At 55.1% G+C, this 26,441-nt stretch overlaps 1 protein-coding gene across 1 annotated transcript in view; it reads left to right on the top strand.

The window, feature by feature from the left end:
• Positions 1 to 23,253, top strand: part of LOC133350418 (paired box protein Pax-6-like) — a 32,685-nt gene extending 9,432 nt beyond the window's left edge. Inside the window, 10 exon segments of the mRNA XM_061564757.1 lie at positions 6,416 to 6,631; positions 12,080 to 12,260; positions 19,023 to 19,178; positions 19,577 to 19,659; positions 20,302 to 20,308; positions 20,311 to 20,463; positions 21,238 to 21,335; positions 22,114 to 22,131; positions 22,133 to 22,250; positions 23,106 to 23,253. Of these exon segments, the coding sequence (XP_061420741.1) occupies positions 6,416 to 6,631; positions 12,080 to 12,260; positions 19,023 to 19,178; positions 19,577 to 19,659; positions 20,302 to 20,308; positions 20,311 to 20,463; positions 21,238 to 21,335; positions 22,114 to 22,131; positions 22,133 to 22,250; positions 23,106 to 23,191 (1,116 nt within the window). The 3' untranslated portion in view covers positions 23,192 to 23,253.
• The last annotated feature ends 3,188 nt before the right edge of the window (positions 23,254 to 26,441 follow it).

The raw sequence follows: 26,441 nt of genomic DNA, 5'->3' as shown, positions 1-26,441 counted from the left end.
AACCGGACGACCAGGCACCTGCTGATGCGACACCTGCCACTGACTCTACCAAGCCGGCCCCTTGTGACGGGCCCGCTGCACGGACTCGCGCCAAAACGCGCCGGTTGTTATGATTAGCTTTCCGCGCGTGTTCCGTTGCTGCGGAACCCGCTCATTGTATATATGTTTTTTAATGGTTGTATGTGTGTGTAATAACGATGACCACGCTATCTGCTTGTTGCTTGCTGTCCATGTAAGTGTGTGCGTGTGTTGGGAATGGACGGAGAGTCTGCTGTGGTTGCTGAGTTTCAAAGGGAGTGTGTGCGCTGCTGCGTGGAGTTGTTATCTTGATGGTAAAGTTAATTATTAACGTGGGAGCGTCGGGTATCCTGTGCTGTACCATCTCGTGGGTCACCGTGCGCGATGGGCTTAATTGAAAAAAAAAAAGTTTTTTTTTGGGCTGTATTATGCTGCGAGGTGCTGTGTGCGATGCGGTCGTTGCATGAGAGGGAATAACTGTGTTGTGGTTGAAAAGTTACGACGGGATTGATGGTGTGTTGGTCGCCTGCAGATTTGCTTGCTATTGTGCTTCAATGTACGCGTGTGATCGCGATATGCTGATTGCATGTGCTGTTATACCGTTCTGTATATGTGTTGCGGTTCCGGGTGGGGTTTTTTTTTTTTTTTTAGGGAACCATCGGTTGATGTTACGCTTGTTCTTGTTATTGTTACTGTTACGAGGCACACGTGTATTGACGGTGTTAATCTTTATTCTTGGGGGTTGAGGGATTGTTGCAGCCGGGACGGCTGCGAGCTGTACAGGGGGGGGTGATGTAGGGGTTATTACGGGAGAAACGGCGGACAACAAACACAGGGCTGTCGGCACTCACATACACGGGGGGTCACACCGACGTCCGCATCAGTTATTGCCCACGCCCCCAGCCCTCGGAGGCGATCCCTATAAAAGGTGGAACCCAAAGAGCTCGAGGCAGTTCGACACGAAGCTGACCAGTGAAGATCCAAGACTCGGAGATTAGGCCCTGGGACTCCCCGGTCTCGCCGTCCTTATAAGGGCCGAGCCGGGTAAGCCAGTGGCGCGGCCCAAGAGCTTCCAGACCGCTGCCCTTATCAGGGCAAGGCTGGTTAGCTGGTGCCGAGATCTGTGCTTGCCAGGGCCAGATCAGTCAGCCTCCCGTAGCCCAGTAGAGGAGGACTGGGGGACAGGACAGAGGGCTTAGTACTAGGGTGGGTTTCCCATAGTACGGGTGAAGGGGCCGATACCCCTTCAACTATTGTATCTGTCCCGGAGTTAATAAACAGTGTGTCTCAACTTCCTCATCGTCTCCTCATCAACTTACTACACTACCACCACCACCAATCCCACCACCACCAGCACCACTACCACCACCACCAACCCCACCACCACCACTACCACCACCACAAAGCCCACCACTATCACCACCACCACCATCATCACTACCACCACTACTACCACTACCACCACCAACCCCCCACCACCACCACCACCACTAACCCCACCACCACCACCACCACCAACCCCACCACTATCATCACCACCAACTCCACCATCACCTCCACTACCACCACCAGGAACAACCCCACCATTACTACCACCAGGACCAACCACACCATTACCACCACCACCAACCCCACCACCACCAACTCCACCATCACCTCCACTACCATCACCAACTGCCACCATCACTTCCACCATCATCACCTCCACTATCATCACCTCCACAATCAGCTCCATCATTATTACTTCCACAACCACCACCACCAACTACACTATCACCTCCATCACCAACTCCACCAAAACCACCTCCACCATCATCACATCCACTACCACCACCATCACCTACACCACCACTATCACCAATACTAACTCCACCACTACCACCACCATCATTATCGTCTTCACCACCACCACCAACTCCACCAGTATCTCCCATCTCCAGCAACACCAGCATCACCACAAACACCGCAACATAATCATCGCCGAGAACAGACAACAGCAACTACGACCACCACCAAACCCACCACTATCACCACCACTATCACCACTATCACCACCACCACCTTCACCACTATCACCACCACCAACTCCCCCTCCATAAAATATACCATCATCTCCACTACCACCAACTCCACCATCATCCCCACCATCACTATCACTATCACCACCACTACCTCCACCGTCAACTCCACCCCCAATAACTACACCACCACCACCTCCTCCAACTCCACACCAACCGGTAGCGACTACAGCAACGCCACCACCAGCAGCAGCAGCTCCATCAACTACCACAACCAACAACAACTTTACTACGGACAGGAATTACACCACCATCGATAACTCCGCCACCATCACTAACAAGAAGCCACTGGAGCTATGCACTTTAAATCATCGAGATTGAAACCTCACTTCTTTAGAACGGTTCTTTTTGTGTGTTTAGATTGCTGTCCTTCCCCCGCACCTTCGATTAGTACAGTTGGCTACGTACGGTGCGAAAGGAGTTCTACATACGTACATACACCACCAAAGACAAAGAACCCCCGTATGGCGTCAACAGATTTTTTGGGGCAAGTGCTGTTAGCGAGCATCTGTGAAGCTTGGCACGGCACACAGGAGGGTGGGTGGCCAGTACCACGCCCGGCCGCCTTTGTCTCCCTAGTGGCGATGTTTACACACAACCACACCAGGTACTCATCTGAGGCTGAGTCGACCTAGCGGAGGCCCAGGACCAGTTCAGATAATCGTAACTGGGGTCGCCGGGTTTGTAGCGCAGCATAGCGCTACACTGCTGCTCCCCGCACCACAACAACCACCAAAGCCAACACCACCACGGCAGATACTCCTGCCTAATCAGCACAATCGTTATCAAATCAATAATTTGGAAACCATAATTGGTACTAATGAAAGGTAGTTGAGTAATGGTGGAGGTAGTGGGGTGGTGGTGGCAGTTAAGTGGTGGTAATGGAGGGTTGTGGTAGTGTAGTGAGGGTGGTTGGTTGTGGAGTGGTGGTGGTAGTGGAGGTGGCAGTGGCATGTGGTAGTGATGAAAGCACGATGTAACACAATTTTTGTTCCTGGGAAGTCAGTGTTATTTCGTAATTGCTTATGCCTCAAAAGTACAGAAAATGGCTATTATTCCCCACAAACTTGGCTTTTGTGACCAGGACAGTGATATTTTGAAATTTACCAATTTTAAATGAGAACAAGGGCGAATTTGTGTCTTTTTATTCACATAAAGTCATAAAAAAAACATATGAATACAAAATAACATGTACTTATACTAAAGTAGTAAAAAATTACTACAAAAGATTTGGAAGTGAGTAGTTTTTCGAGATTTACGATTATACTGTAAATCACTTTCACTAATCCGTCCCGAAATGTAGTCTCCCATCATGTTCTCCATATACTGTCCTTGGTAGCGGCGTTCAAAGTCCAGTATATCCTGGTGGAAGCGCTCGCCTTGCTCCTCCGTGTACGCTCCCATGTTATCCTTGAATTTATCAAGATTAACATCAAGGAAATGGACTTTTGAGGGACATCCTACAGCCCATTGTGCCGTAATTCTTCACCAGTCTCAACCAGCTCCACATAGTTTTCGACATTGTGATTGCCCAGGAAGCCACGAACCACTTCGACAAAGCTGTCCCAAGCCGCTTTCTCCTTACTAGTGAGCTTCTTGGGGAATTAATTGCACTCCAGGATCTTCTTCATCTGTGGTATGACGAAGACACCGGCTTTGACCTTTGCCTCAGACAGCTTAGGGAAGAAGTCTTGAAGGTACTTGAAGGCTGCCGACTTCTTATCTACAGCTCTAACAGATTGTTTAATAAGGCCCAATTTGATGTGCAGTGGTGGCATCAGCACCTTCCGGGGGTCCACCAGTGGCTCCCACTTGACGTTGTTCCTCCCCACAGAGAACTCGGTCCACTGTGGCCAGTCCCGCCTGTGGTAGTGTGCCTTGGTGTCTAAATATTCTGTAGTCATTTTTGTATTACTTTAGTATAAATACATGTTAATTTTGATTCATATATAGTTTTTTTCTGAATTTATGTGAACGAAAAGACACAAATTTGCCCGTTTTCTCATTCAAAATAGGTACATTTCAAAATATCACTGTCCTGGTCAAAAAAGCAATGTTTGTGGGGAATAATCTCAATTTTCTGTACTTTTGAGGCATAAGCAATTAGGAAAGAACACTTACTACCCAGAAACAAAACTATTATTGTTATACAGTGTAGTTGAGCGGAGTGGTGGTTTTAGTGGAGTGGTGGTGGAAACTGAGTGGTGGTGGCAGTGGAGTGGTGTTGATTGTAGTTGAGCAGAGTGGTGGTGGAGTGGTGTTGATTGTAGTTGAGCAGAATGGTGGTGGTGGAGTGGTATTGATTGTAGTTGAGAATGGTGGTGGTGGTAGTGGAGTGGTGTTGATTGTAGTTGAGCAGAGTGGTGGTGGTAGTGGTGGTAGCGGAGTGGTGGTGGTGGAGTTGAGGGTGGTGGTAGTGGTGGCGGCAATGGCGTGGTGGTGGTCGTTGAGTGGAGTGGTGAAGGTCGTAGTGGAGTGGTGGTGGTAGCTGAGTGGTGGTGGCAGTGGAGTCGTGGTTATTGTAGTTGAGCCGAGTATTGGTGGTGGTTGTGGTTGGTGGTAGTAGTGGTTGTGGTAGTGGAGTGGTGGTGGTCGTTGTGGTTGTGGTAGTGGAGTGGTGGTGGAGTTGAGGGTGGGCTCGAGGCGGGGTTGTGTTGATCCCCTCGCGTCTGATTATCCCCTTGCCCTGGCGAGGTGGGAGGCGGGGCAGGGCCGGAGGACGCCACGTGCGCCGGGTTCATTATAAATAACGACCCTCGGCGAGACTCGCGTCGCGAGGCCAGTTCATGAGAAGCATCAGAATCTTGTCCGGCGCTTTTATTATAGACACACACTCACTCACAGCGCTTCTGGTCAAAGCGCTCTACAAGAATTAATCATTTTGTGCGTGAGTTATTGGCCGTTCTGAATCGTCGTGCATTGGTTATTGGCTGATGGGGGGAAAGCGATGGGGGTTGAGTGTGTGGGGAGGGGAGGGGATGGCAAGGGAGGGCGATGAGAGGGGAAGGGATGGCTGGCGAGGTTGGTGAAGGGAAAGCGTGAGGATGGTGAAGGTTTTACGGATGCGGATAGGAAGAAGTAGAAGAATACGTTATTGAAAAAATATGTTGATGATGTGAGGTGGATGAATTGACGATGATGATGATGATGATGTTTGCGAGATAGTGATGACGATCTTCGCTGGATAAGTAACCCGTGATGTTGAGAATTGGTGGGTAAATTGATGATGATGTTGGCGACTGTTAGTGCTGATGATGTTTGGTGGATACATCATAAGTGATGGTGATGATGTGCATACGTCATTAGTGACGGTGGCGGTGGTGATGATCATCATCATTTGTGGTGTTTCAATTATTCGTGACGATCACGGTATGGAGTGGCAGTCATTGAACTTCAAGCGACAATTTTCAGGGTTCAAGTTTCTCAAAGTTTGTTTTGGCGGTAGGGGGCGATATCTGCTGCTGCTGTGTAGTAAACATCGCCACTGGGGAGACAAAGGCGGCCGGGCGTGGTGCTGGCCACCCACCTACCTCGTGTGCCGTGCCGACATTCATAGGTGCTGCTGCTCGCTAACGGCACTTGGCCCAATAGTCTGTTGAGGCGATACGGGGGACCTTTGTCTTTGTGATCCAAATCGAGTCGTTAAGCGGCGTGATTTTCGAATTTAGCGAATTTGTATCCGGAAACACAATGGCTTAGTCCAGTGGACTGGTCACGTGTGCACTGGTCACCTGTGGACAGGTCACGTGTAGTCTGGTCACATGTGGACAGGTCACGTGTGCACTGGTCACCTGTGGACAGGTCACGTGTGGTCTGGCCACCTGTGGACAGGTCACGTGTAGTCTGGTCACATGTGGACAGGTCACGTGTGTACTGGTCACCTGTGGACTGGTCACGTGTGTACTGGTCACCTGTGGACAGGTCACGTGTGGTCTGGTCACGTGTGGACAGGTCACGTGTGCACAGGTCACCTGTGGACTGGTCACGTGTGGACTGGTCACGTGTGGACAGGTCACGTGTGGTCTGGCCACCTGTGGACAGGTCACGTGTGCACTGGTCACCTGTGGACAGGTCACGTGTGCACTGGTCACCTGTGGACAGGTCACGTGTGGTCTGGCCACCTGTGGACAGGTCACGTGTGCGCTGGTCACCTGTAACCCTGGTTACCAGTGGACAAATGGCCGGTGCATCTCACCTGTCGTCTGCACCGTGATGCACTTACCAGGCGACTGCGCTGTCGTAGCTGCACCCAAAAAAAAAACCACACCCTTCGTTTCCCCACCACCACCCACCACCACCACCCACCACCACCACCGCAGGTGTCTAACGGCTGCGTGAGCAAGATCCTGGGCCGCTACTACGAGACGGGCTCCATCCGCCCGCGAGCCATCGGCGGCAGCAAGCCGCGCGTGGCCACGCCCGAGGTGGTGGGGAAGATCGCGCAGTACAAGCGGGAGTGCCCCTCCATCTTCGCGTGGGAGATCCGCGACCGTCTCCTCTCCGAGGGCGCCTGCACCAGCGACAACATCCCCAGCGTGAGTGGTGGGGGGAGGGGTGGGGGGAGGTGTGGGGGAGGGGTGGGGGGAGGGGTGGGGGAGGGGAGGGGTGAGGGGAGGGGTGGGGGGAGGGGTGCGGGGAGGTGTGCACCAGCGACAACATCTCCAGTGTGAGTGGGGGGAGGGGGAGGGGAAAATAAATTCACTGGGTGAGCGAGTGGGTAGGTGAGCGAGCGAGTGAATGGGTGAGTGAGCGGGTGGGCGAGCGAGTGGATGGACGGGCGAATGGGTGGGTGGGCGGGCGAGCGAGTGAGTGAGTGGGTGGGTGAGCGAGTGGGTGGGTGGACGAGCGAATGGGTGGGTGGGTGAGCGAGTGGGTGAGCGAGTGAGTGGGGGGCGAGCGAGTAAGTAGGTGGGTGGGTGAGCGAGTGGGTGGGTGGACGAGCGAATGGGTGGGTGGGTGAGCGGGTGGGTGGGTGAGCGAGTGGGTGAGCGAGTGAGTGGGGGGGGCGAGCGAGTGGGTGAGTGAATGGGCGGGTGGGTGAGCGAGTGGGTGGGTGAACGAGTGGGTGGGTGAGTGAGCGAGTGGGTGGGTGGACGAGCGAGTGGGTGAGTGGACGAGCGAATGGGTGGGTGAGTGAATGGGCGGGTGGGTGAGTGAGTGGGTGGGTGAGCGAGTGGGTGAGCGAATGGGTGGGTGAGTGAATGGGCGGGTGGGCGAGCGAGTGGGTGGGTGGGTGAGCGTTGCACACCAGCGACATTATCCCCCAGCGTGAGTGGAGGACTCTGGCGTGGGTGGGGGAGTTCACAGAGACGCAGATAGACACAGACAGAGACAGACGCGGACGCAAGGTTATACAGAGACAATGTACAGAGAGATGCGCACGCGCACACAGAGACGTTTCTCGTCTCAATCGATCTGTGTACCCCGAGGGACGGGGCGTGGGTGGGTGGGTGGGTGAGGAGGTACCTGGGTCCTGTTGGTCGGATGATCATGAAGGACAAATGTGCGTTGAACTTAATTCTCACCGTATCTAGCCAACCTTGCTAATCGGAGGTGCGGGGGAAGGACAACAAACGACATCACGTGTGTCTGTCATGCCCCGCAGACACGCGCGTGTCTGCCCTGCGTGATGAAGGAAGGCCAGGCAATGCTCATGGCCTATACCCTGGCATGGAAGAGGCACTCATCCAGCGGTAGATGCTTGACAAAGCAGGCCTCCGTGTTGATGATTTTTGTTTTCATTTTCTTTAGTAACGCAACGGCTGTCACTGTTGTCGATGCCAACTTGGGTAGCTACATTCGCTGGACGTCTGTTGAATAAAAAAGTAATGAATAAAGAGCTTTACAGCTCATCCGATTCCTCCACTATGAATCGACATTCCGATTCTGTACATCCGGTGAGCGTGGAAGATTCCACCGGGACTCCCCACGCCGTCGGCAGGGCTTCAGAACGCATGCGCCGGGTTGATATCGCGAGCAATACTTCAATTAATTATTGATTCGTGGCGGAGGTCGAATGGGGGAGGGAGGTGAGGTCAGATCGCCGCGAACGAAACATTGTGTGTCGTAAACCCTTTCACCACCCGACACACAGCCGGCTGTAGCAGAGTTGGCACCGTGGTGAAACGAGCGTGCCGGTGACGGAGAGCAGTCGACAGGCACGTTTAACAATCGTTACATCATCTTCTTGGTTCTTTCGGTAAAGTCACGTAGAAGGGAAGTAGTAAAATAATGAAAATAAAACACAAATACCTGAGGACGGCTGCTTGCGTTGTGGCCGAAACGTCGTGAGAATTATTTTATTATGTTTTATTTTTATTATTTTATTACTTCCTTTCTACGTGACTTTACCGAAAGAACCAAGAAGATGAATCCCTGCAGTCACGAAAGCTTTAAATCGAAATTTTATCGTTACATCGTCACGTTTGTGCGCTTGTTGAGAGCTCGACTAAGTGGCTGCGTCGGGTGGAGGAGGGTGTACGACACACATTGCTGTTTTACTTCCCCCATCTGACCCCACATATTCGTTGTGAGCGGTTAGCGCTACGCTGCGCTACGAACCCCGGAGACCCGAGTTTTATTCCCGCTCACGGCCAACATCAGTGACGATTATCTGAACTGGTCCTGGGGCCCTGCCCCACGTACACTGAGCACCTGGTGTGCTGTGTAAACGTCGCCACGTGGAAGACAAAGGCGGCCGGGCTTGGCACTGCCCCCCCTCCCCCCCACCCCCTCGTGTGCCGTGCCGGCCTTCATAGGCGCTGCTCGCCAACAGCACTTGCCCCCAACATTCTGTGCAGGCTACACGGGGGACCTTTGTCTTTGGTGACTGTGGCATCGCGGCCGCTCTGTCGGCTCGACGCGCTGTTTCTTTGCGCGGAATAATCCGCCTCGACTGCTCAATAAAGAGCAACGCTAAATATTTAAGAGTCAATAAGCTATTAATGATGATAATGAAAATAAGAATAAATTCTGTGCATCTCCCCCCCCACCCAACTCCCCGCCCCTTATCCCCCCCCCCCCCCACCATCTCCCCATTCCACTTGATCTAAAAAAATATATAACCTCGATAAAAAACACATTAATGCTCGCATCACGAGGCCGCGTACCCGAGCACATGTGCGTGGGCTGTCGGGACACATTAGTGTCACGTGCCGGGCCGAGCGGGGACGTGGAGGTGGAGGTAGAGGGGGGTGGAGGGGGCTGGAGGGGAGGGGTAGAATGGGAGGGGGGTGAGGTGCGTTCGGGGGGACAGGGGATGACGGGGAGGCAGGGGAGGGAGCAGGAGGGGATGCGTTAAGTGCGCCCGGCGATCGAACGAAGAGGAAAATAAGAACACGAATTTAATAATGAAAGGCTTCTTCGGTCGCTGGTAGGGTGATGTGAGTTGGTGTGTGTGTGGGGGAGTGGGTGAGTTGGTGGGTGGATGAGTGAGTGAGTTGGTTGGTGAGTGGTAGGGTGAGTGAGTGGGTGAGTGGTAGGGTGAGTGAATGGGTGAGTGGTAGGTTGAGTGAATTGGTGGGTGGATGGGTGAGTGAGTTGGTTGGTGAGTGAGTGGGTGAGTGGTAGGGTGAGTGAGTGGGTGGGTGAGTGGTAGGGTGAGTGAATGGGTGAGTGGTAGGTTGAGTGAATTGGTGGGTGGATGGGTGAGTGAGTTGGTTGGTGAGTGAGTGGGTGAGTGGTAGGGTGAGTGAGTGAGTGGGTGAGTGGTAGGGTGAGTGAGGGGGTGAGTGGTAGGGTGAGCAACAGCGACGAGCGGTGACCGCAGCTGCACCACCGCCGCGGTTACAAACAAACAAATAAACGAATGCGGATTGAAATCCCGTGCGGGGCAAATGAATGCGAACGTCAGTGAGCCGACATCACGAGTTTGTTTGTTGTTGTTGTTTGCAACTCTCACGCCCGCTCCCATACTTCCCCGTGGGCGGTGCCCCCCCCCCCCGCCCCCCGCCGCGTCACGAGGGGGTACAACACCACTCGGTTAGTTACGTACGGTGCGAACGAAGTTCACCGTACGTACATACACGCAATGCAGTACAGACGGAGCAGTGGCCACCCCTAGAGTAGGGGAGCCAGGGGGGAGACGGTACCCCCATGAACGCCTCCTCCCCCCCCCCTCCCTGTAGAACCAACGTGGTGAAGTATGGTTAAAAGTTAAGACCAAAAATCGCCCACGTGGCGTGGGTGGTGCGGGGGGGGTGTTCATCCAGCAGTGGATTTATATGGGCGGCTCCATGCGCTACATTGTCCACTCCACTCGCCTTCCCCATGTGCTGTCGCCACGGGGACTGCGTTTTATTCTCCCTGCAAGCAACCAGCTGAGCACATCGTGGTGATGACGACGACGATGTTGTTGTTGATGCTGTTGTTGTTGTACTTTGTTGAACTTCTTCCGCACCGTACGTAGCCAACCGTTCTCATCGGAGGTGAGGACGGTTGGGGGGGATGCCAACAAACTCATCACAGAAAGATGTTCTAAAGAAATACGTTTTCAATCTGGGTGAGTTAGAAGTTCATGGCTCCCCGTAGTGTCCTAATATGGGAAGGAGGCGCTTTGTAGAGAAGTTTTAACTCTTAAACTATTTTTATTGTAGCAGGTGAGGCCCACCGAGCCATGTAGCCCTTTTTGAGAAGCGACCTGGCCACAAATGATAGCACGACGAAGTGGCTTGTCACGTGGACATTTATAGCAGACAAATATTCTGAACGCGTGATGTTGATTCTAAATTTGGAGGGGAAAAATCGGAAGCCCGGGGAAAAATCCACGCGACCACGTGGAGATAGAGAGAGAGACACCGCAAACTCCAAATATACAGCAGGCTTCAGGGTCGGGATCGAACCCACGCCCTCCTGTAGACCAGGTGAGGTTGTTAACATCTCCTGGCCATCGTGATGATGATGAGAGAGAGAGAGACACGCAAACTCCAAATACACAGCAGGCGTCAGAGCCGGGTTCGAACCCACGACTTCCTGTAGACCAGGCGAGGTAGTTAACATCTCCTGGTCACCGCGGCGACATTGCACGGGGCGTGCCGGGCACTGCCATTTCGCAGAGGAATCGACCAAACGTCCCCACGCAGTCCCAAGAGCCAGGCTCTCCTGGAGACCACGCACCGCAGCCGATGCACAGGGGTGGTCGCGACCGACGGCCCATCCACAGTGGAGTGCGGACAGGGGACCGGATTAACCCGGAGGCGGTGTAGCCCTCCTCGAAGGCCCTCTGTTCCGCAATTGAAGTAACAGCTGAGCGGACGTAGCGCGGCCATCGGAAGAAAAAATAAATCGTATATTTTTATTTGAATTACGGTGACAGCGTTCGTGCACTTTGCCAAAAGCTGGGAACAAAAAAAAATGTTGGTTTGAATAATTGAGTGGAGTGAGTGATTTATGCTTTTCTCCATCCACCTTCCGACTCCTCCACTCTCTCCCGATGTCATCATCACACGCCCATGCACGGACCTGCACTCACGCACGCACCTGCACTCACGCACGCACCTGCACTCACGCACACACCTGCACACACCTGGACTCTCCTAAAATGCACACACACACCGAATTCGCACGCCTATGCCTCACTCACACACACCCCATATCACAAAAAGCAAATACAAAGATCCCCGTATAGCCTTAACAGACTGTAGGGGCAAGTGCTGTTAGCGAGCAGCACATATGAAGGCCGGAACGGTATACGATGGGGTGGGTGGCAAGCACCACGCCCGACCGCCTTTGTCTCCCCAATGGCGATGTTTACACACCGCGCCAGGTACTTATTTGAGGCTAAGTCGACCTAGGGGAGGCCCAGGTCCGGTTTCAGATAATCATCACCGGTGTTGGCCGCGAGCGGATAATCGAACCCGGGTCGCCAGGTTCGTAGCGCAGCGCGCTAACCGCTGCACCACCGCTCCCCCACACACCAAACACTCCCCACCCACACCTGACAACCCCCTCCCCACATCCCTGCTCTGCCCCCCCCACCCCCCCAGGTGTCGTCCATAAACCGCGTGCTGCGCAACCTGGCGAGCGAGAAGCAGCCCATGGGAGCGGAGGGCGTCTACGACAAACTGCGCATGCTCAACGGGCAGCAGCAGCAGCAGCCTGGGGCCGGCTGGGGAGCCCGGCCCGGGTGGTACCCGGGCGCGGCTCTCCCGGGACAGCAGGGGCCAGGTGGGTGGTGGGGGGGGGGGGTGTGGGGGGTGTGGGGGGGTGTGGGGGGGGAGGGAGGGGAGGGGGTGGGGGAGAGGTGGGGTGGTGGGGGAGAGGGGGGGGGAGAGGGGGGGAGAGGGGGGTTGGGGAGGAGTGATCAGATGTGTTGGTGAGAGGGGGGGAATCAGGTGTGGTGGGGTGAGGGAGAGGGGGGGGAGTGATCAGGTGTGTGTTGGTGAGAGGGAGGGGGAGTGGTGGGGTGGGGGAGAGGGGTGGGGAGAGGGGGGGTGAGGGAGGGGGGGGAGTGATCAGGTGTGTGTTGGTGAGAGGGGGGGAGTGGTGGGGTGGGGGAGAGGGGTGGGGGAGAGGGGGGGTGAGGGAGAGGGGGGGGGAGTGATCAGGTGTGTGTTGGTGAGAGGGGGGGGAGTGGTGGGGTGGGGGAGAGGGGTGGGGGAGAGGGGGGGTGAGGGAGGGGGGGGGAGTGATCAGGTGTGTTTTGGTGAGGGGAGAGGTGGATAGGAGGGAGTGGGGGGGGGATCAGGTGTGGTGTGGTGGGGGAGAGGGGGGGGGGTGATCAAGTTAATGTTGGGGGGGGAGGGGGGAGACGTGGGTCGAGGGGAGATGGGGGGGGAAGAGGGTTCAGGTGGGGGGGGGGAGGTTATCGGGGAGGAGGAGGGGCCAGGTGGAGATGGAGGGGGGTCACGTGGGGAGGAAGGGAGATGTATGTAAGTTGAACTTCGTTTGCACCGTACGTAGCCAACCGTGCAAATCGGAGATGGGGTGTGGAGCGGTGGTACAACGGTTAGCGTGCTGCGCTACGAACCCGGCGACCCGAGTTCGATTCCCGCTCATTGCCACCAAACACCCAGTTACGATTATCTGAATCGGTCCTGGGCCTCCCCTAGGTCGACTCAACCTCAAATGAGTACCGGGTGCTGTGTGTAAAACATCGCCACTGGGGAGACAAAGGCGGTCCACCCGGAGAAAACACGCGCCTTGCGCGAGGGGGGTGGGGCGGTAACGCTACATCCCCGTACAGATGGAAACAGACGGTGATTAGTCCGCACTTTGCTGTTCCGCCTTCTCCTGGCGAGCCAGGGAACGGCTCTTCCTCGATGCACGTTATGTGGTGCCAGATCGGAGCAAAATGATTTGAGCAAAGCGATACAAGGTACTGGCTGACTCCTCCGGGGCATTCCCCCTCCACATTTAGAATCAACGCGTTCAGAGGATTTGGCTGCTGCTATTAAAACAAAAATTCCCACGCGATGATGATGATTGGCCACCCCGACGTCGAGCTATCATTTGTGATTGCCAGGTCGCGTCCCAAAACGAATTACATGGAAAAATAAAAATATTTTTTTTATAGTTTTAGTTTAGTGTATCGGGACTCCCCTAGGTCGACTCAGCCTCTAACGAGTACTCACATTGCACCGTCACTAGGGAGACAAAGCGGCCGGGGCGTGGCACTGGCCACCCACCCCCTCGTGTGTGCCGTGCCAGGCTTCATTTGTGCTCGCGAACAGCACTTGCCCCAAAACGTATGGTGAGGCTATAGGGGGGATCTTTGTCTTTGTTCTGTATATGTTTACGTGCGTGTGTGTTCGGAGTCGGCGTGCGTCGTGTATCTGCCAGGTGCGTTCCCAAAGGTGCGCGCTTCACTGTAAATCCCCAGGTACGACGCTCCGAGCCCTTGGGCGTGTGCAGGTGTACGTCAGGCGTGTGTCTGTGTGTGCCTGTTGGGAGCGGTGGCGTAGCGGTTAGCGTGCCGCGCTACGAACCCGGCGAGTTCGATTCCTGCTCACGGTCATCTAACAGCCGTGGTGATTATTTGAACTGGTCATGGACCTCCCCAAGGTCGACTCAACCTTAAATGAGTACCTGCTGCGACAAACATCAACACTGGAGAGACAAAGGCGACCGGGCGTGGTGTGGACCACCCACGACATCGTGTGTACCGTAGGCGCGCCTCTACTTGGTCCAACACTCTGTCGAACGCTATACGGGGGGTGGGACCTTTATCGTTGTAGTGTCTAGATGTACACAAGTGTGTGTATATCTGCAGGTGTGTGTGTACAAGTGTGTGTGTGTACAAGTGTACACACACGTGTGTGTGTGTGTGTACAAGTGTGTGTGTGTGTACGTGTGCACGTACACGCGTGTGTGTGTCCGATGGGGCTTGCTGTCTCGCAGAGGTAATTAGCGCTGCGAATCCACGCAGCACCCAGAGGCGGCTCTCTAATGACTCCGCATGTAGCGTCACACCCCCCCCCCCCTCTTAATTCCCCCCACCATCTCCTCGACCCCTCTCTGCCAACCTCCCCCCCCCCCACCATTGCTCCCCCTTCGCCCGGGGGGCGCACCGAGACCCCCGGTGTACTCGCTGGAGGGGGTCTTGGGGGACAGACGCACACCCCGCAGATTCGGCGTGTTTGGAAGCGTGGTGCCGAGCGAGGGGGGGATGTTGAAGCGACGGGGGATTTGGGGGAGGGGACGGGGACGGGGGGGACGGGGAGGGAGGCAGGGGAGGGAGGCAGAGGAGGGGGTGGGTGAGTTTTGATGAGGTAGAAGGCACGAGGGGATCAGGAGACAGGGTGACGCACGTGACTGTGCGTGTGTGTGTTTATTAGCGGCGGTGCAGTGGGGAGCGCTACACTGCGCTACGAACCTGGCGACCCGGGTTCGATTCCCGCTCACGGCCAACACCGGTGACGATTAATTGAGCCGGTCCTGGGGCCTCCCCTAGGTCGACTCAGCCTCAAATTAGTACCTGGGGCGGTGCGTAAACATCCCCACTGGGGAGATAATGACGTGTATGGTAAACTGGACTCCCATAGTAAACTGGACTCCCATGGTAACCTCCCACGCCTGCGAACTAAACCAGAAGTATTACATTTGACATCGTGACGACGAAGCGAGTGCCTCACCCCCCCCCCCCCTAAGTGCGGGGCCCAGGGCGATCGCCCCGATTCGCCGTGTACCCTGGGGACGTTCGTTCCGGGGTGGCTCGTCAGGCGGCTGACCTACTGAGTGAGTGAAGGGGAGGGCAAGGGGAGGGCAAGGGGAGGGCAAGGGGAGGGCAAGGGGAGAGGGATGGGGATCAGAGGGGACGAGAGAAAGCAGTGAAACACAGTTGCAGCACGGGCGAGTGGTGGAGAGTTCTCACACGAATCTCTCCATGATCCGCCAACCCTGGCCAGTATAAATAAACAAACGAGCAAATATAAAAAAATATATAGCCACGCAAAGACAAAGATCTCCAACGTATAGCCTCAACATACTTTTGGGGCAAGTGCTGTTCGCGAGCACCGATGGAGGCTGGCACGGTACGGGAGGGGGTAGGGTGGCCTCAATCTTCATAGACCCGGGCTATGAAGATCGTGGTGGTGGTGGGGGGGGGGGGTAGCGGGGGGGGGGGAGCGGGGGGGGGGCAACATTGCCCAGCCCCCCCCCCCCCCGTTTGAATTTCCTCGCAGCGAGGCTCATTGCCGTAGGTGCGACGCCGCTGATCGACTCCGCGGAGTTGCATCCTCGTCTCGTCGCGATGGTGGGCGGCTCGCGGGCGTTAGGGTGGCACCCCCCACCCCCCCCCCCCGGGTGTCAGGGTGGCCCCCCCCCCGGGTGTCAGGGTGCCCCCCCCCGGGTGTCAGGGTGCCCCCCCCGGGTGTCAGGGTGGCCCCCACCCCCTGCAGTCACCACAGCCGCTTCCACCACGACCACCGCCACCACCACCACCCACCCAGTCCACACTCACTCACTCACACCTCCACTCTCACCAGTCACCTGGCAACACGCGCCATGGCGACACGAGGGTTTGGGAGGGGCAGGGGAGGAGGGGAGGGGAGAGGCAGGGGAGGGGAGGGGCGGGGAGTGGAGGAGAGGGGCAGGGGAGGGGGTGTGAGTGGAGGGGAGTGGGTGGAGTGGGGTGGGGTGGAGGGGAGTGGGTGGAGGGGGTGGAGTGGAGGGGAAAGGATGGGAGTGGAGTGGAGGGGAACGGATGGGAGTGGAGGAGAGGGGAGGGGCAGGGGAGGAGGGAATGGGAGGGGTGGAGGGAGTGGAGGGGTGGAGTGGAGGGGAGTGGGTGGAGTGGGGTGGGGTGGAGGGGAGTGGGTGGAGGGGGACTGTGGTGGTGATGGGGCCGTCTCCGCGTGTGGCTGTCGCCAGGCCCGTCCATGGGGGGGGGGGGGGGGTGCGGGGCCCGGGGCAAACCCCACCACGTGGGTCCCCCGACGCCGTCAAATTAAATCGGAAGTATTACATCTGACACTGTGACGTCTAAGCGCCCCCCCCCCCCCCTCACAGCGCGGGGCCCGGGGCGATCGCCACGATTTGTCTTGTGCCCTAGGGACGCTTTTGTCTCTCAGGTGTCATGTGCGTTTCGTGGTGCTGGCTATGGCTGTGAGCAGTGGTAGTGTAGTGGGCAACGCATTGCGCTACGTACACCCGGCGAACCCTAGGTGGGCTGAGCCTTAACTGAGTACCTGGCGCGGTGTGTAAACAATCGCCACTGGGGAGACAAAGGCGGCCGGGCGTGGTGCCGGCGTTCATCGGCACTCTCGAACCGCACTTTCCCCTCCTGCCTGTTGACGGCTATCCGGGGGGGTCGTTCTGGAGTTGGTCTCCCCCTGTTCTGCACGGGCTTTCTTCGGAATGTTCCAACTGACTACACCAACGGAGAGAAGCTACGGGAACCGGTTTGCCGGTATCAAGGTGATCAATCGGCTTTGCCCTTCCCGGCCACAACACTGGGGGCGTTCAGATGTTCAAACGCCCAGTGGACGCCTCTTGCAAGGCGTCGAGTCTGCGTTAAGCCACACATTAGCACAGTCGGCTATGTACGGTGCGAAAGAAGTTCAACACGCATACAAACCGTGCGTTGATGATAACAAGGCATGCATTGTTCTTGGCACCGATTGGCCTACACCAGAGACAGCCACCAGTATTGGTAGACCAGGGAACAACGCGAAACGGCGAACAGCACAAGCACAATACCAGTTATTAATTAGTAGCTCGGGCTGAGCAGAAATACTCTTTGGTTCTTTCGGTAAAGTCACGTAGGTGACAAAAATAAAATAAAAATAAATACATTTAATCACGACGTTTCGGGCGCAACACCTGATGACGGGCGCTTGTGTTGCGCCCGAAACGTCGTGATTTAATTTATTTCTTTTATATAATTTTTTAAAAAAATTAATTTTTTCACCGACGTGACTTTACCGAAAGAACCAAAGAGTATGGATCCTTGCAGTCACGGAAACTTCAAATCGGAGCAGAAATGTCTATGATCTAAACTTGATCTGCATGGGTTTCCTCCTGTAACTTGAAAAACAAAACCATACCTTGTGACTGCTATGAGCCAAAACATGATGACAGCATCGCAACGCAAATTACTCAGATGGGTTAACACGCAGCAGCATCAGCGGCAGCGGCAACATCACCAACCCACGTACTACGAAAGCCTGGCAGGACCCTCTTGGAAAAGAGTCTTGAGACTCAGTGAGGCTTAATAATCACAACAACAATAATAATACACTCGTTGTTCTATATAACAGCTGTAATGGGTAAACAGGCGTGGTACTCACAATAATACTGGTAGGAACCTCCTGGTTACACCAGCCCACAGGGGATTATTGTGTCCGTCCGTCCGTCGTGCATCCACAAATGGGAGGGGTAGGGCTGGGTGGAGAGGGGCGGGTGAGGAGGGGCTGGGTGAGGTGGGGAGGGTGGGGAGGGGCTGGGTGGAGTGGGGAGGGTGGGGAGGGGCTGGGTGGGGAGGGTGGGGCTGGGTGGGGGGTGGGAGGGGTGGGGCTGGGTGGGGAGGGGCTGGTCACCCCGTGGTGCCCTTATAAAACTCAACGTTTAACCTACTCACGCCGGCTTGTGCCCGCCCTCACAGTCGGGCATATTTGCGGAATACAGCACGCCGCCGTTGACCCTGGCCATTGACCGAGCAACCCAACGTTCCTGCCAGCTCCCTCCGCAGGACAATGTGTTAATGGTAGTACTTCCCAACCGGTCTTCTTCTTGTTGTCGTGCGGCCTGCTGATGTGGACGCAGAACAACGACTGCGATTTGACAGCCAGGTGCTCATGCCCAGACCACGGCGTCAGCAGCAGCGTCGCTGTGGTGTCCCCTTCGTATTTGTGGGTCGGAGCCATTGCGTCGTTACACGTTGCACGACGTTCTGTGCTGGATGACCGCAGCTGCACCATCACTGCTGGAGTTTTTTTTCCTACCAATTTGTGCATCATCAGGAATCCGCATCTACCGCCGTGGTTTGTGCGTAACCAGAGGCGTCGTTAGCCTGTACAACAAGTGCCGGATTATCGTAGAAGCAAAAGTAGCTACACATGTAGCTACGGGCCCCGCACTTTCAAGGCCTCGGCGCTAAATGCTTTCAAGCTATCAATTCCAGTTCAGTGATTCTGCACTTGCTCTATTATTATAGTACTATACTGCCTTCAACTTTTATGAAACGACTGGGTGTTTAAGGTTAGCGATTTGTCGTATTATCTGTCTGTATAGCAAATGAAAAAAAAAACAATTACTTTACTATGCAAGTTTAAAAACATTTGTGTTGTAATATTTACGTGGTTTTTTTTATATAGGGCCCCTTTATAACAAATGCTACAGGCCCCGCACTGGCTTCCCCCGGCACCCCGTGTACAACCAGTGACCTAACTGGACCATCGCGGCGCTCGTGACCTTCCGACTGACCGTTGTGACCCCCCCCGCGTTGCCCCCCCCCCCACGTCACGTGACCGCCCCCCCCCCCCCCCCCAGACGGGTGCGCGTCCCACGACGGGAGCCTGGACACGAGTTTGAGCAACTCGGCGAGCGACGACTCGGAGGACGCGCAGATGCGGCTCCAGCTGAAGAGGAAGCTGCAGCGCAATCGCACCTCGTTCACCCAGGAGCAGATCGAGGCCCTCGAGAAAGGTGAGAGCCCTGGTCGGCGTCGTCACCATCAGCAGCGTCGTGATCATCAGTGGCGTCGTCATCAGTCAGGATCGTAATCATCGGCAGCGAGCGGCAGCGGTAGTCATCGTGATCCATCAGCATCGGCGGTTGGATTGTAATCATCGTCGGCAGTCATCGGCGTCATCATCGGCACGAGTTTCAGCGAGTAGCAGGAGGTACAGCAGTCATCATCAGCATCATCAGCAGTCGAGTCGCCATCATCGTAATCATCATCAGCAGCAGCAGTATTGGCAGCAGCACAGTCATGATTATCATCATCATCATCAACAGCAGCATTAGTACCACTTTGACCTGTCTCACCCCTCACCTGTCTCACCTGTGTCTCACCCTTCACCTGCACTGCTCACCCTGCCCAGAGTTCGAGCGGACTCACTACCCGGACGTGTTCGCGCGTGAGCGACTCGCATCCAAGATCGACCTCCCCGAGGCGCGCATCCAGGTGAGTGACAGGTGACGAGTGACAGGTGATGAGTGACAGATGAGTGATGAGTGACAGGTGAGTGATGAGTGACAGATGAGTGATGAGTGACAGGCCTACAGGTGAAGCAGTATATGGCATGACAGTAAGTAGGTTTTCGTCTATCCTTTAAAAAAAATTATATAAGCGATCCCTGGCATAGTGCTGTGGAATTTCCTCCTCCTGCAGTTCAGGATTGAATAAAAAATTGCAAAAAACTACAATGAAATTTACCAATTAATAAAGCAGTCAACCAAATGTCCCCCCTAAGAGCCATCCACCAAGAAATAATGTCATTAATAAACCATTCAATTAATTTACCAATCAACCAATCACTTCATCAAACAATCAACCAATCAATAAATCAATAATCACCCAAATAAACTTAACAATCACCCTAATAATTCAACCATCCCACCAATGAATCAACGGACCGGATCAACCAACACACGAACTCAGTTATTCACTCATTCGCTCATCAGATAGTCCGATCAATCAACCCACCGGCTCAGCCCCCCCCCCTTTCCCTGCTACCCTGGGTCACTCTCCAACCCCCCCCACCCCCATGCCCCCCCCCGGCCCCCCCGCCCCCCCCCCCCCCCGGCCCCCCGCCCCCCCCCCCAGGTGTGGTTCTCAACCGTCGCGCCAAGTGGCGACGTGAGGAGAAGCTGCGGAACCAGAGGCGTCAGGCGAGCAACGCTCCGAGCCACATTCCCATCAACTCGAGCTTCTCCGCCACCGTCTATCAGCCCATCCCGCAGCCCACGGCACCTGGCATGCACCCAGGTGAGGCTGAGCTACAGGTGAGGTTGAGCTACAGGTGAGGTAGAGGCGGGGATGGTACACAGGTGAGGCTGAGCTACAGGTGAGGCTGAGCTACAGGTGAGGCTGAGCTACAGGTGAGGCTGAGCTACAGGTGAGGTTGAGCTACAGGTGAGGTTGAACTACAGGTGAGGCTGAACTACAGGTGAGGCTGAGCTACAGGTGAGGTACAGGCGGGGATGGTACACAGGTGAGGCTGAGCTACATGTGAGGAGCGCGGCGCCCTGGTGAGCAGAGCGAGCGGCAGAGGCAGATCCAGGGAGGGGGCGGGATAGAGATGAGGCTGAGCTACAGGTGAGGCTGAACTACAGGTGAGGGTGAGCTACAGGTGAGGGTGAGCTACAGGTGAGGCTGAGCTACAGGTGAGGCTGAGCTACAGGTGAGGGTTGAACCCTGGCATGGCCAAGAATCGGCGAGGCAATCGCCATGTCAGCTGATGATCCCTGATGATGGCGAAACCCGCCCGACGTCTTTCCCATGTTGTAGACCACCCACAAGTGACATTATAGACATACTATCACTACTAGACACACCAATAGACCTCACGATCAGAGTCGTCGGCGTGCGATGATTGCAAAATGCAGACAATGGAACAGGTGAGTCCCTGGCGTGCATGGAGAGGTCTGTTGAAATCCCCTTCCCACCTCCTTACTACCTCCTTGCCTCACCCCTTTCCCACCACCACCTCCTCACCACCTCCTCACCACCTCCTCACCACCCCCCCCCACCCCCACACAGGTGCGATGCTGGGTCGGACGGACATGGGTCTGGGCAACTCGTACAGCGCCCTGCCACCTATGCCCAGCTTCTCCATGGCTAACAACCTGCCCATGCAGGTGAGTTCACGCGAAAGGCAAAGATCCCCGTGTAGCCTTAACAGACAAGTTGGGGTAAGTGCTTTTAGCGAGCACCTATGAAGGGCGGCTCGGCACGCACGAGGGTGTGTATACGTGCGTGTGTGTCCGTGTTTGTGTGTCCGTGTTTGTGTGTGTGTCCGTGTGTGTGTGTGTGTGTCCGTGTATGTGTGTGTCCGTGTGTGGGGAGCGGTGTGTAGCGGTTAGCGCGCTATAAACCCAGCGACCCGAGTTCGATTCCCGCTCAAGGCACAACACCGGTGACGATTATTTGAATCGGTCCCGGGCCTCCCCTAGGTCGACTAAGCCTCAAATGAGTACCTAGTGCGGTGTCTAAACATCGCCACTGGGGAGACAAAGGCGGTCGTGCGTGGTGCTGGCCACCCACCCCCTCGTGTACCATTCTTGCCTTCATAGGTGCTCGCTAACAGCACTTGCCCCTACAGCATGTTAATGCTATACGGTGGATCTTTGTCTTGTGTGTCCGTGTGTGCCAGCCTGGCACAAGCGTCGTGGTGACGTCACCGCCACTTAGTGGCGAATGTTGTTGTTGTTGTGTGTGTGTGCGTGTGTGCGTGCGTGTGTGCGTGTGTGTCCGTGTGTGTGTCCGTGTATGTGTGTTTACGTGTGCACGTGTGTGTGTGTCCGTGTGTGTGTGTACGTGTGTGTGTGTCCGTGTGGTGTGTGTACGTGTGTGTGTGTCCGTGTGTGTGTTTACGTGTGTGTGTGTATGTGTGTGTGTGTCCGTGTGTGTGTCCAGGCGCCCATGGGCAGCCAGGGGCTACTCGTGCATGCTCCCCACGAGCCCCGTGAGCGCGCGCAGCTACGACGGCTACACGCCGCCCCACGTGCAGAACCACGTGGGCAGCCAGAGCATGGGCCCCGCGGGGTCCACAGGTAAACAACAACAACGTCATCATCAATAACCCTCCCAGGAGCGGTGGCGCAGCGATTAGCGCGCTACGCTGCGATACAAACCCGGCGACCCGAGTTCGATTCCCGTTCACGGCCAACACCAGTGACCGTTATCTGAAACCGGTTCTGGGCTTCCCCTAGGTCGACTCAGCCTCAAATGAGTACCTGGTGCGATGTGTAGTAAACATCGCCACTCGGGAGACAAAGGCGGCCGGGCGTGGTGCTGGCCACCCACCCACTCGTGTGCCGTGCCGGCCTTCATAGGTGCTGCTCGCTAACAGCCCTTGCTCCGAAGTCTGTCACAGGCTATACGGGGGATCTTAATCTTTGTGGGCGTGGCTGTCGACTGATCCGCCCACGTGTCTCGGTTGAGTCTCCCAGGAACTTGCCGCGTCGACTACGATGCCTGTTCACGTTGAGGACGATGCTTGACGATGAAGCGGATAATTATCATCATCATCATCCGCATCCAGTAGTAGTGGCGTGCGACTGCGGTCATCCAGAACAGAGAGCGTGGTGCAACGTACAGCGAGGCAATGCCCCGATCCACGAATACGAAGAAGGAAACGTAACAGTGACGACACACCACTCAGCTTCTCGTGACGCGGCTGTCTGCGCTTGACCACCTGAATGTGAGATCGCAATTGCTGCTCTGCGTGGACATCAGCCGCCCGTACGACAAAAAGAAGAATCTGCTTAGAGTGACGATCACGATGATCACGATGACCACGATGGCGGTGATGACGACAACTCATCAGACGTGATGACGACAACAGCCAATCAAAACTGAACGCGGACGACGTTGACCTCGTCTGTTGTTGTCTCTGCTCTCCCCAGGTCTCATCTCGCCGGGGGTGTCAGTGCCCGTTCAAGTCCCGGGCAGCGAACCCGACCTGACGCAGTACTGGCACAGGCTGCAGTGAGGGCTGCCCGTGGCAGCAGCCTACCACCCCTGGCTCCTCCTACCTGTCTGCCTGCCTGTTTACCTGCCTGCCTACCTGCCTGCCTGCCTGCGTCTTGCCTGTTTGCCTGCCCGCCCGTGACTCCAGCGTCCTGCGAACTCGTGATCCGCAACCCCCCCCGCCCCCCCGAACCACCTCGGGCTGAACTTTCTCCTCGATGCGGAATGCGTTGATGAATTTCGTTTCGTTCAATCATTCCGTAATTGTTCATTCACTGAATCGTGTATTCACCCAGCCATTCATTCGTTGTTCAGTCACGTATAAGTTAAATCATTTACCCAAACATAACTGTTTTAGTTTTTCCATGATTGAGTCTCCATCATTGTCATCATCATCGTGGCCATCAGCCGTGATCTGTCCACTGCTGGATGAAGACATGCCGTCGCCATCCCTCACTGCCGCAGTGCAGGAGATGGAGTGGTATAATGCTCTTAACGATTCGATAATTATTAAATCAATAACTTATTGCAAAAAATAATGTATTTATTTCGTTAAATCAACCGTGCGCTCAAAACCCCATTATTTAGTGTCAGGTCATTCAGAGAAATATACAATTCCATCATTTATTCATTCCTCGAATAACTAATTTGGTGATTAACCCTTCGGTTATAACACGTTTTAATTATCCGTACAATCAATCATTCACTCGTTCTTTAGTTAAATCAATCAGCCGTTCAAATCGTTCGTCCAACAAATTCCTCATGCATTGTAATTACATTTTCAGTTCGTTGACTCACTCATTCCGTCGTCCTTCCATTCATTCCGCCACCGAGATTTCTGCCCAAGAAGATTTGAACAGTGACCAAGGTGAAGGGGACCCCCCCACGAATTCTCGCAAACTTCGGGAGCCCCCCCCCCAACTCCCTCCGCCCCCACCTCGGAGACAAAGACAAAGCCTCCCCCACCTCCCCCTTCCCCGGATTTGAAGAAGGGGGGCGCAAGCGGATGGTACTACACCCCCCCCCCCCCAACAAAAAACAAACATCAAAACGGACAGACGAGTTTTTTTCTCTCTCTCAAAAAGATGACTTATATTGGACGAGAAGGCACGTGTGGGAACACGTCACGTGTGAGAGACGTCACAAGGACACGTCACGTGTGGGGGGCACGTCACAGGGACGCTGCCTCTGCGGATCACGTGCTTCGACATTCACGGTGGACCCACGCACGCGGCTGAGACTCGATCGACTTTAGCCAAAGTGCGTGGTGGTGGTGGTGGGGTGGACGAGGTGGAGATGGTGGAGGAAGTTGTGTTTTGAGTATATGCACATGTGAAGGTTGTCTATTGTTGTTTGTGATAGGCGGAGATAATCTCTTATCTCGGGGGTTTCAAGAAGGGTGGGCAGGGTGGGGGTCGGGTAGGTGGGGGGTGGTGGTGGAGGGGGAAGATGTGGAATCACCCGTCTCGTGGTGGAGGCGCGTGCACCTGTCTGTGGTAGTGAACCGATACGCGGCAGTTGTGGAGTTCCCCAGGCTGGCGGCGAAACGCGAGGGTGGGTTGGTTGATGTGGCGGTGGCGGCGGCGGCTTGGTTTGCCGAGCCAACAACAACAATAGCTCCAACAAACACGTCTACTCCTACAGTGACACCAACAACAGCAGCTATCACTAAAAACAACTCAAATGGCCAGGACAACAACAGCCAAAATTACAACAGCAATCAACAACAACAGCCAACAATGACAACAGTCAACAACAATCAACAAAATTCAACAACGACAACAGTCAACAATGTCAACAACAGTCAACAATAACAACAACACCCGGATATCGAGACAACACAACCACCACCGTCCGTGGTGATGCCCTAATCGACACCATTACGACCACCACCACGCCTACCACAACTACCACCACCACCACACTACCACGAAACCCCACCACCACCACACCTATCACGAAACTACCACCACCACCTTCACAACCACCACACACCTACCACGAACTACCACCACCACCACACCTACCACGAAACTACCACTATCACCTCCACAACCACCATCACCTCCACAACTACCACCACCACCACACCTACCACGAAACTACCACTATCACCTCCACAACCACCATCACCTGCACAACTACCACCACCACCACACCTACCACGAAACTACCACCATCACCTTCACAACCACCATCACCTCCACAACTACCACCACCACCACACCTACCCAGAAACTACCACTATCACCTCCACAACCAACATCACCTCCACAACCACCATCACAATGACCATCACCTCCACAACCACCATCACCTCCACAACTCCAAACATTACTCGGACAGCAACCACCTCCACAACCACCACCCACCACCTCCACAACCACCACCTTACAACCTCCTCACCACCTCGTCACCACCACCACCTCCACCACCACCTCACCACCACCTCACCACCACCACCTCCTCCACCATCACCTCGACGACCACCACCACCTCACCACCCCCTCACCACCTCCACCACCACCTCCACCACCTCCTCCACCACCTCCACCACCACCTTACCACCACCACCTCACCACCACCATCTCACCACCTCCTCCACCTCCTCCTCCACCACCACCTCACCACCCCCTCACCACCTCCACCACCTCCTCCACCACCTCCACCACCACCTTACCACCACCACCTCACCACCACCATCTCACCACCTCCTCCACCTCCTCCTCCCACCACCTCACCACCCCTTCACCACCTCCACCACTACCTCCACCACCTCCTCCACCGCCTCACCACCACCTCACCACTCCCTCACCACCACCATCGCCACTCGGCATTAACGATTCAAATCCTTAACGATTCTATGAATCGTCACGATTCGGTGTCTCGATTCGATTATTTTGTGTCGTGTTTTACGCTCTCTCGTTTGCATTGTTTCCTGGTTTTATTTTTCAAAGGTCTTGTCCGTGCCGTTGTGTTCACTACCATTAGCCTAAATGTAACGTTAGCATATCGTTTGCATATAATTTGCGTAAATCATAATAATCGATTATCCGACACGCGATTCGATGCGTGTATCGTGAGCCCAATAATCGATTCGTCGTTCTATGCCTCATAACCATTGCGACCGCCACCAAAACCACAACCACCACCATCACGATGACCAACACCACCACCACCACAACCACCACCATAACTAATACCAAAATCACCACCACCACCATAGCCACCACCAAAAACACTACCACCAACCCACTAAGAACATTGCCACA

The sequence above is a fragment of the Lethenteron reissneri genome, chromosome 33, assembly GCF_015708825.2.
Source record: "Lethenteron reissneri isolate LAM-NWPU_2019-01 chromosome 33, ASM1570882v1, whole genome shotgun sequence".
Classification (NCBI taxonomy): Eukaryota; Metazoa; Chordata; class Hyperoartia; order Petromyzontiformes; family Petromyzontidae; genus Lethenteron; species Lethenteron reissneri.
Note: the sequence above shows the minus strand (reverse complement) of the source record. Positions and strands in the feature narration are given on the sequence as shown.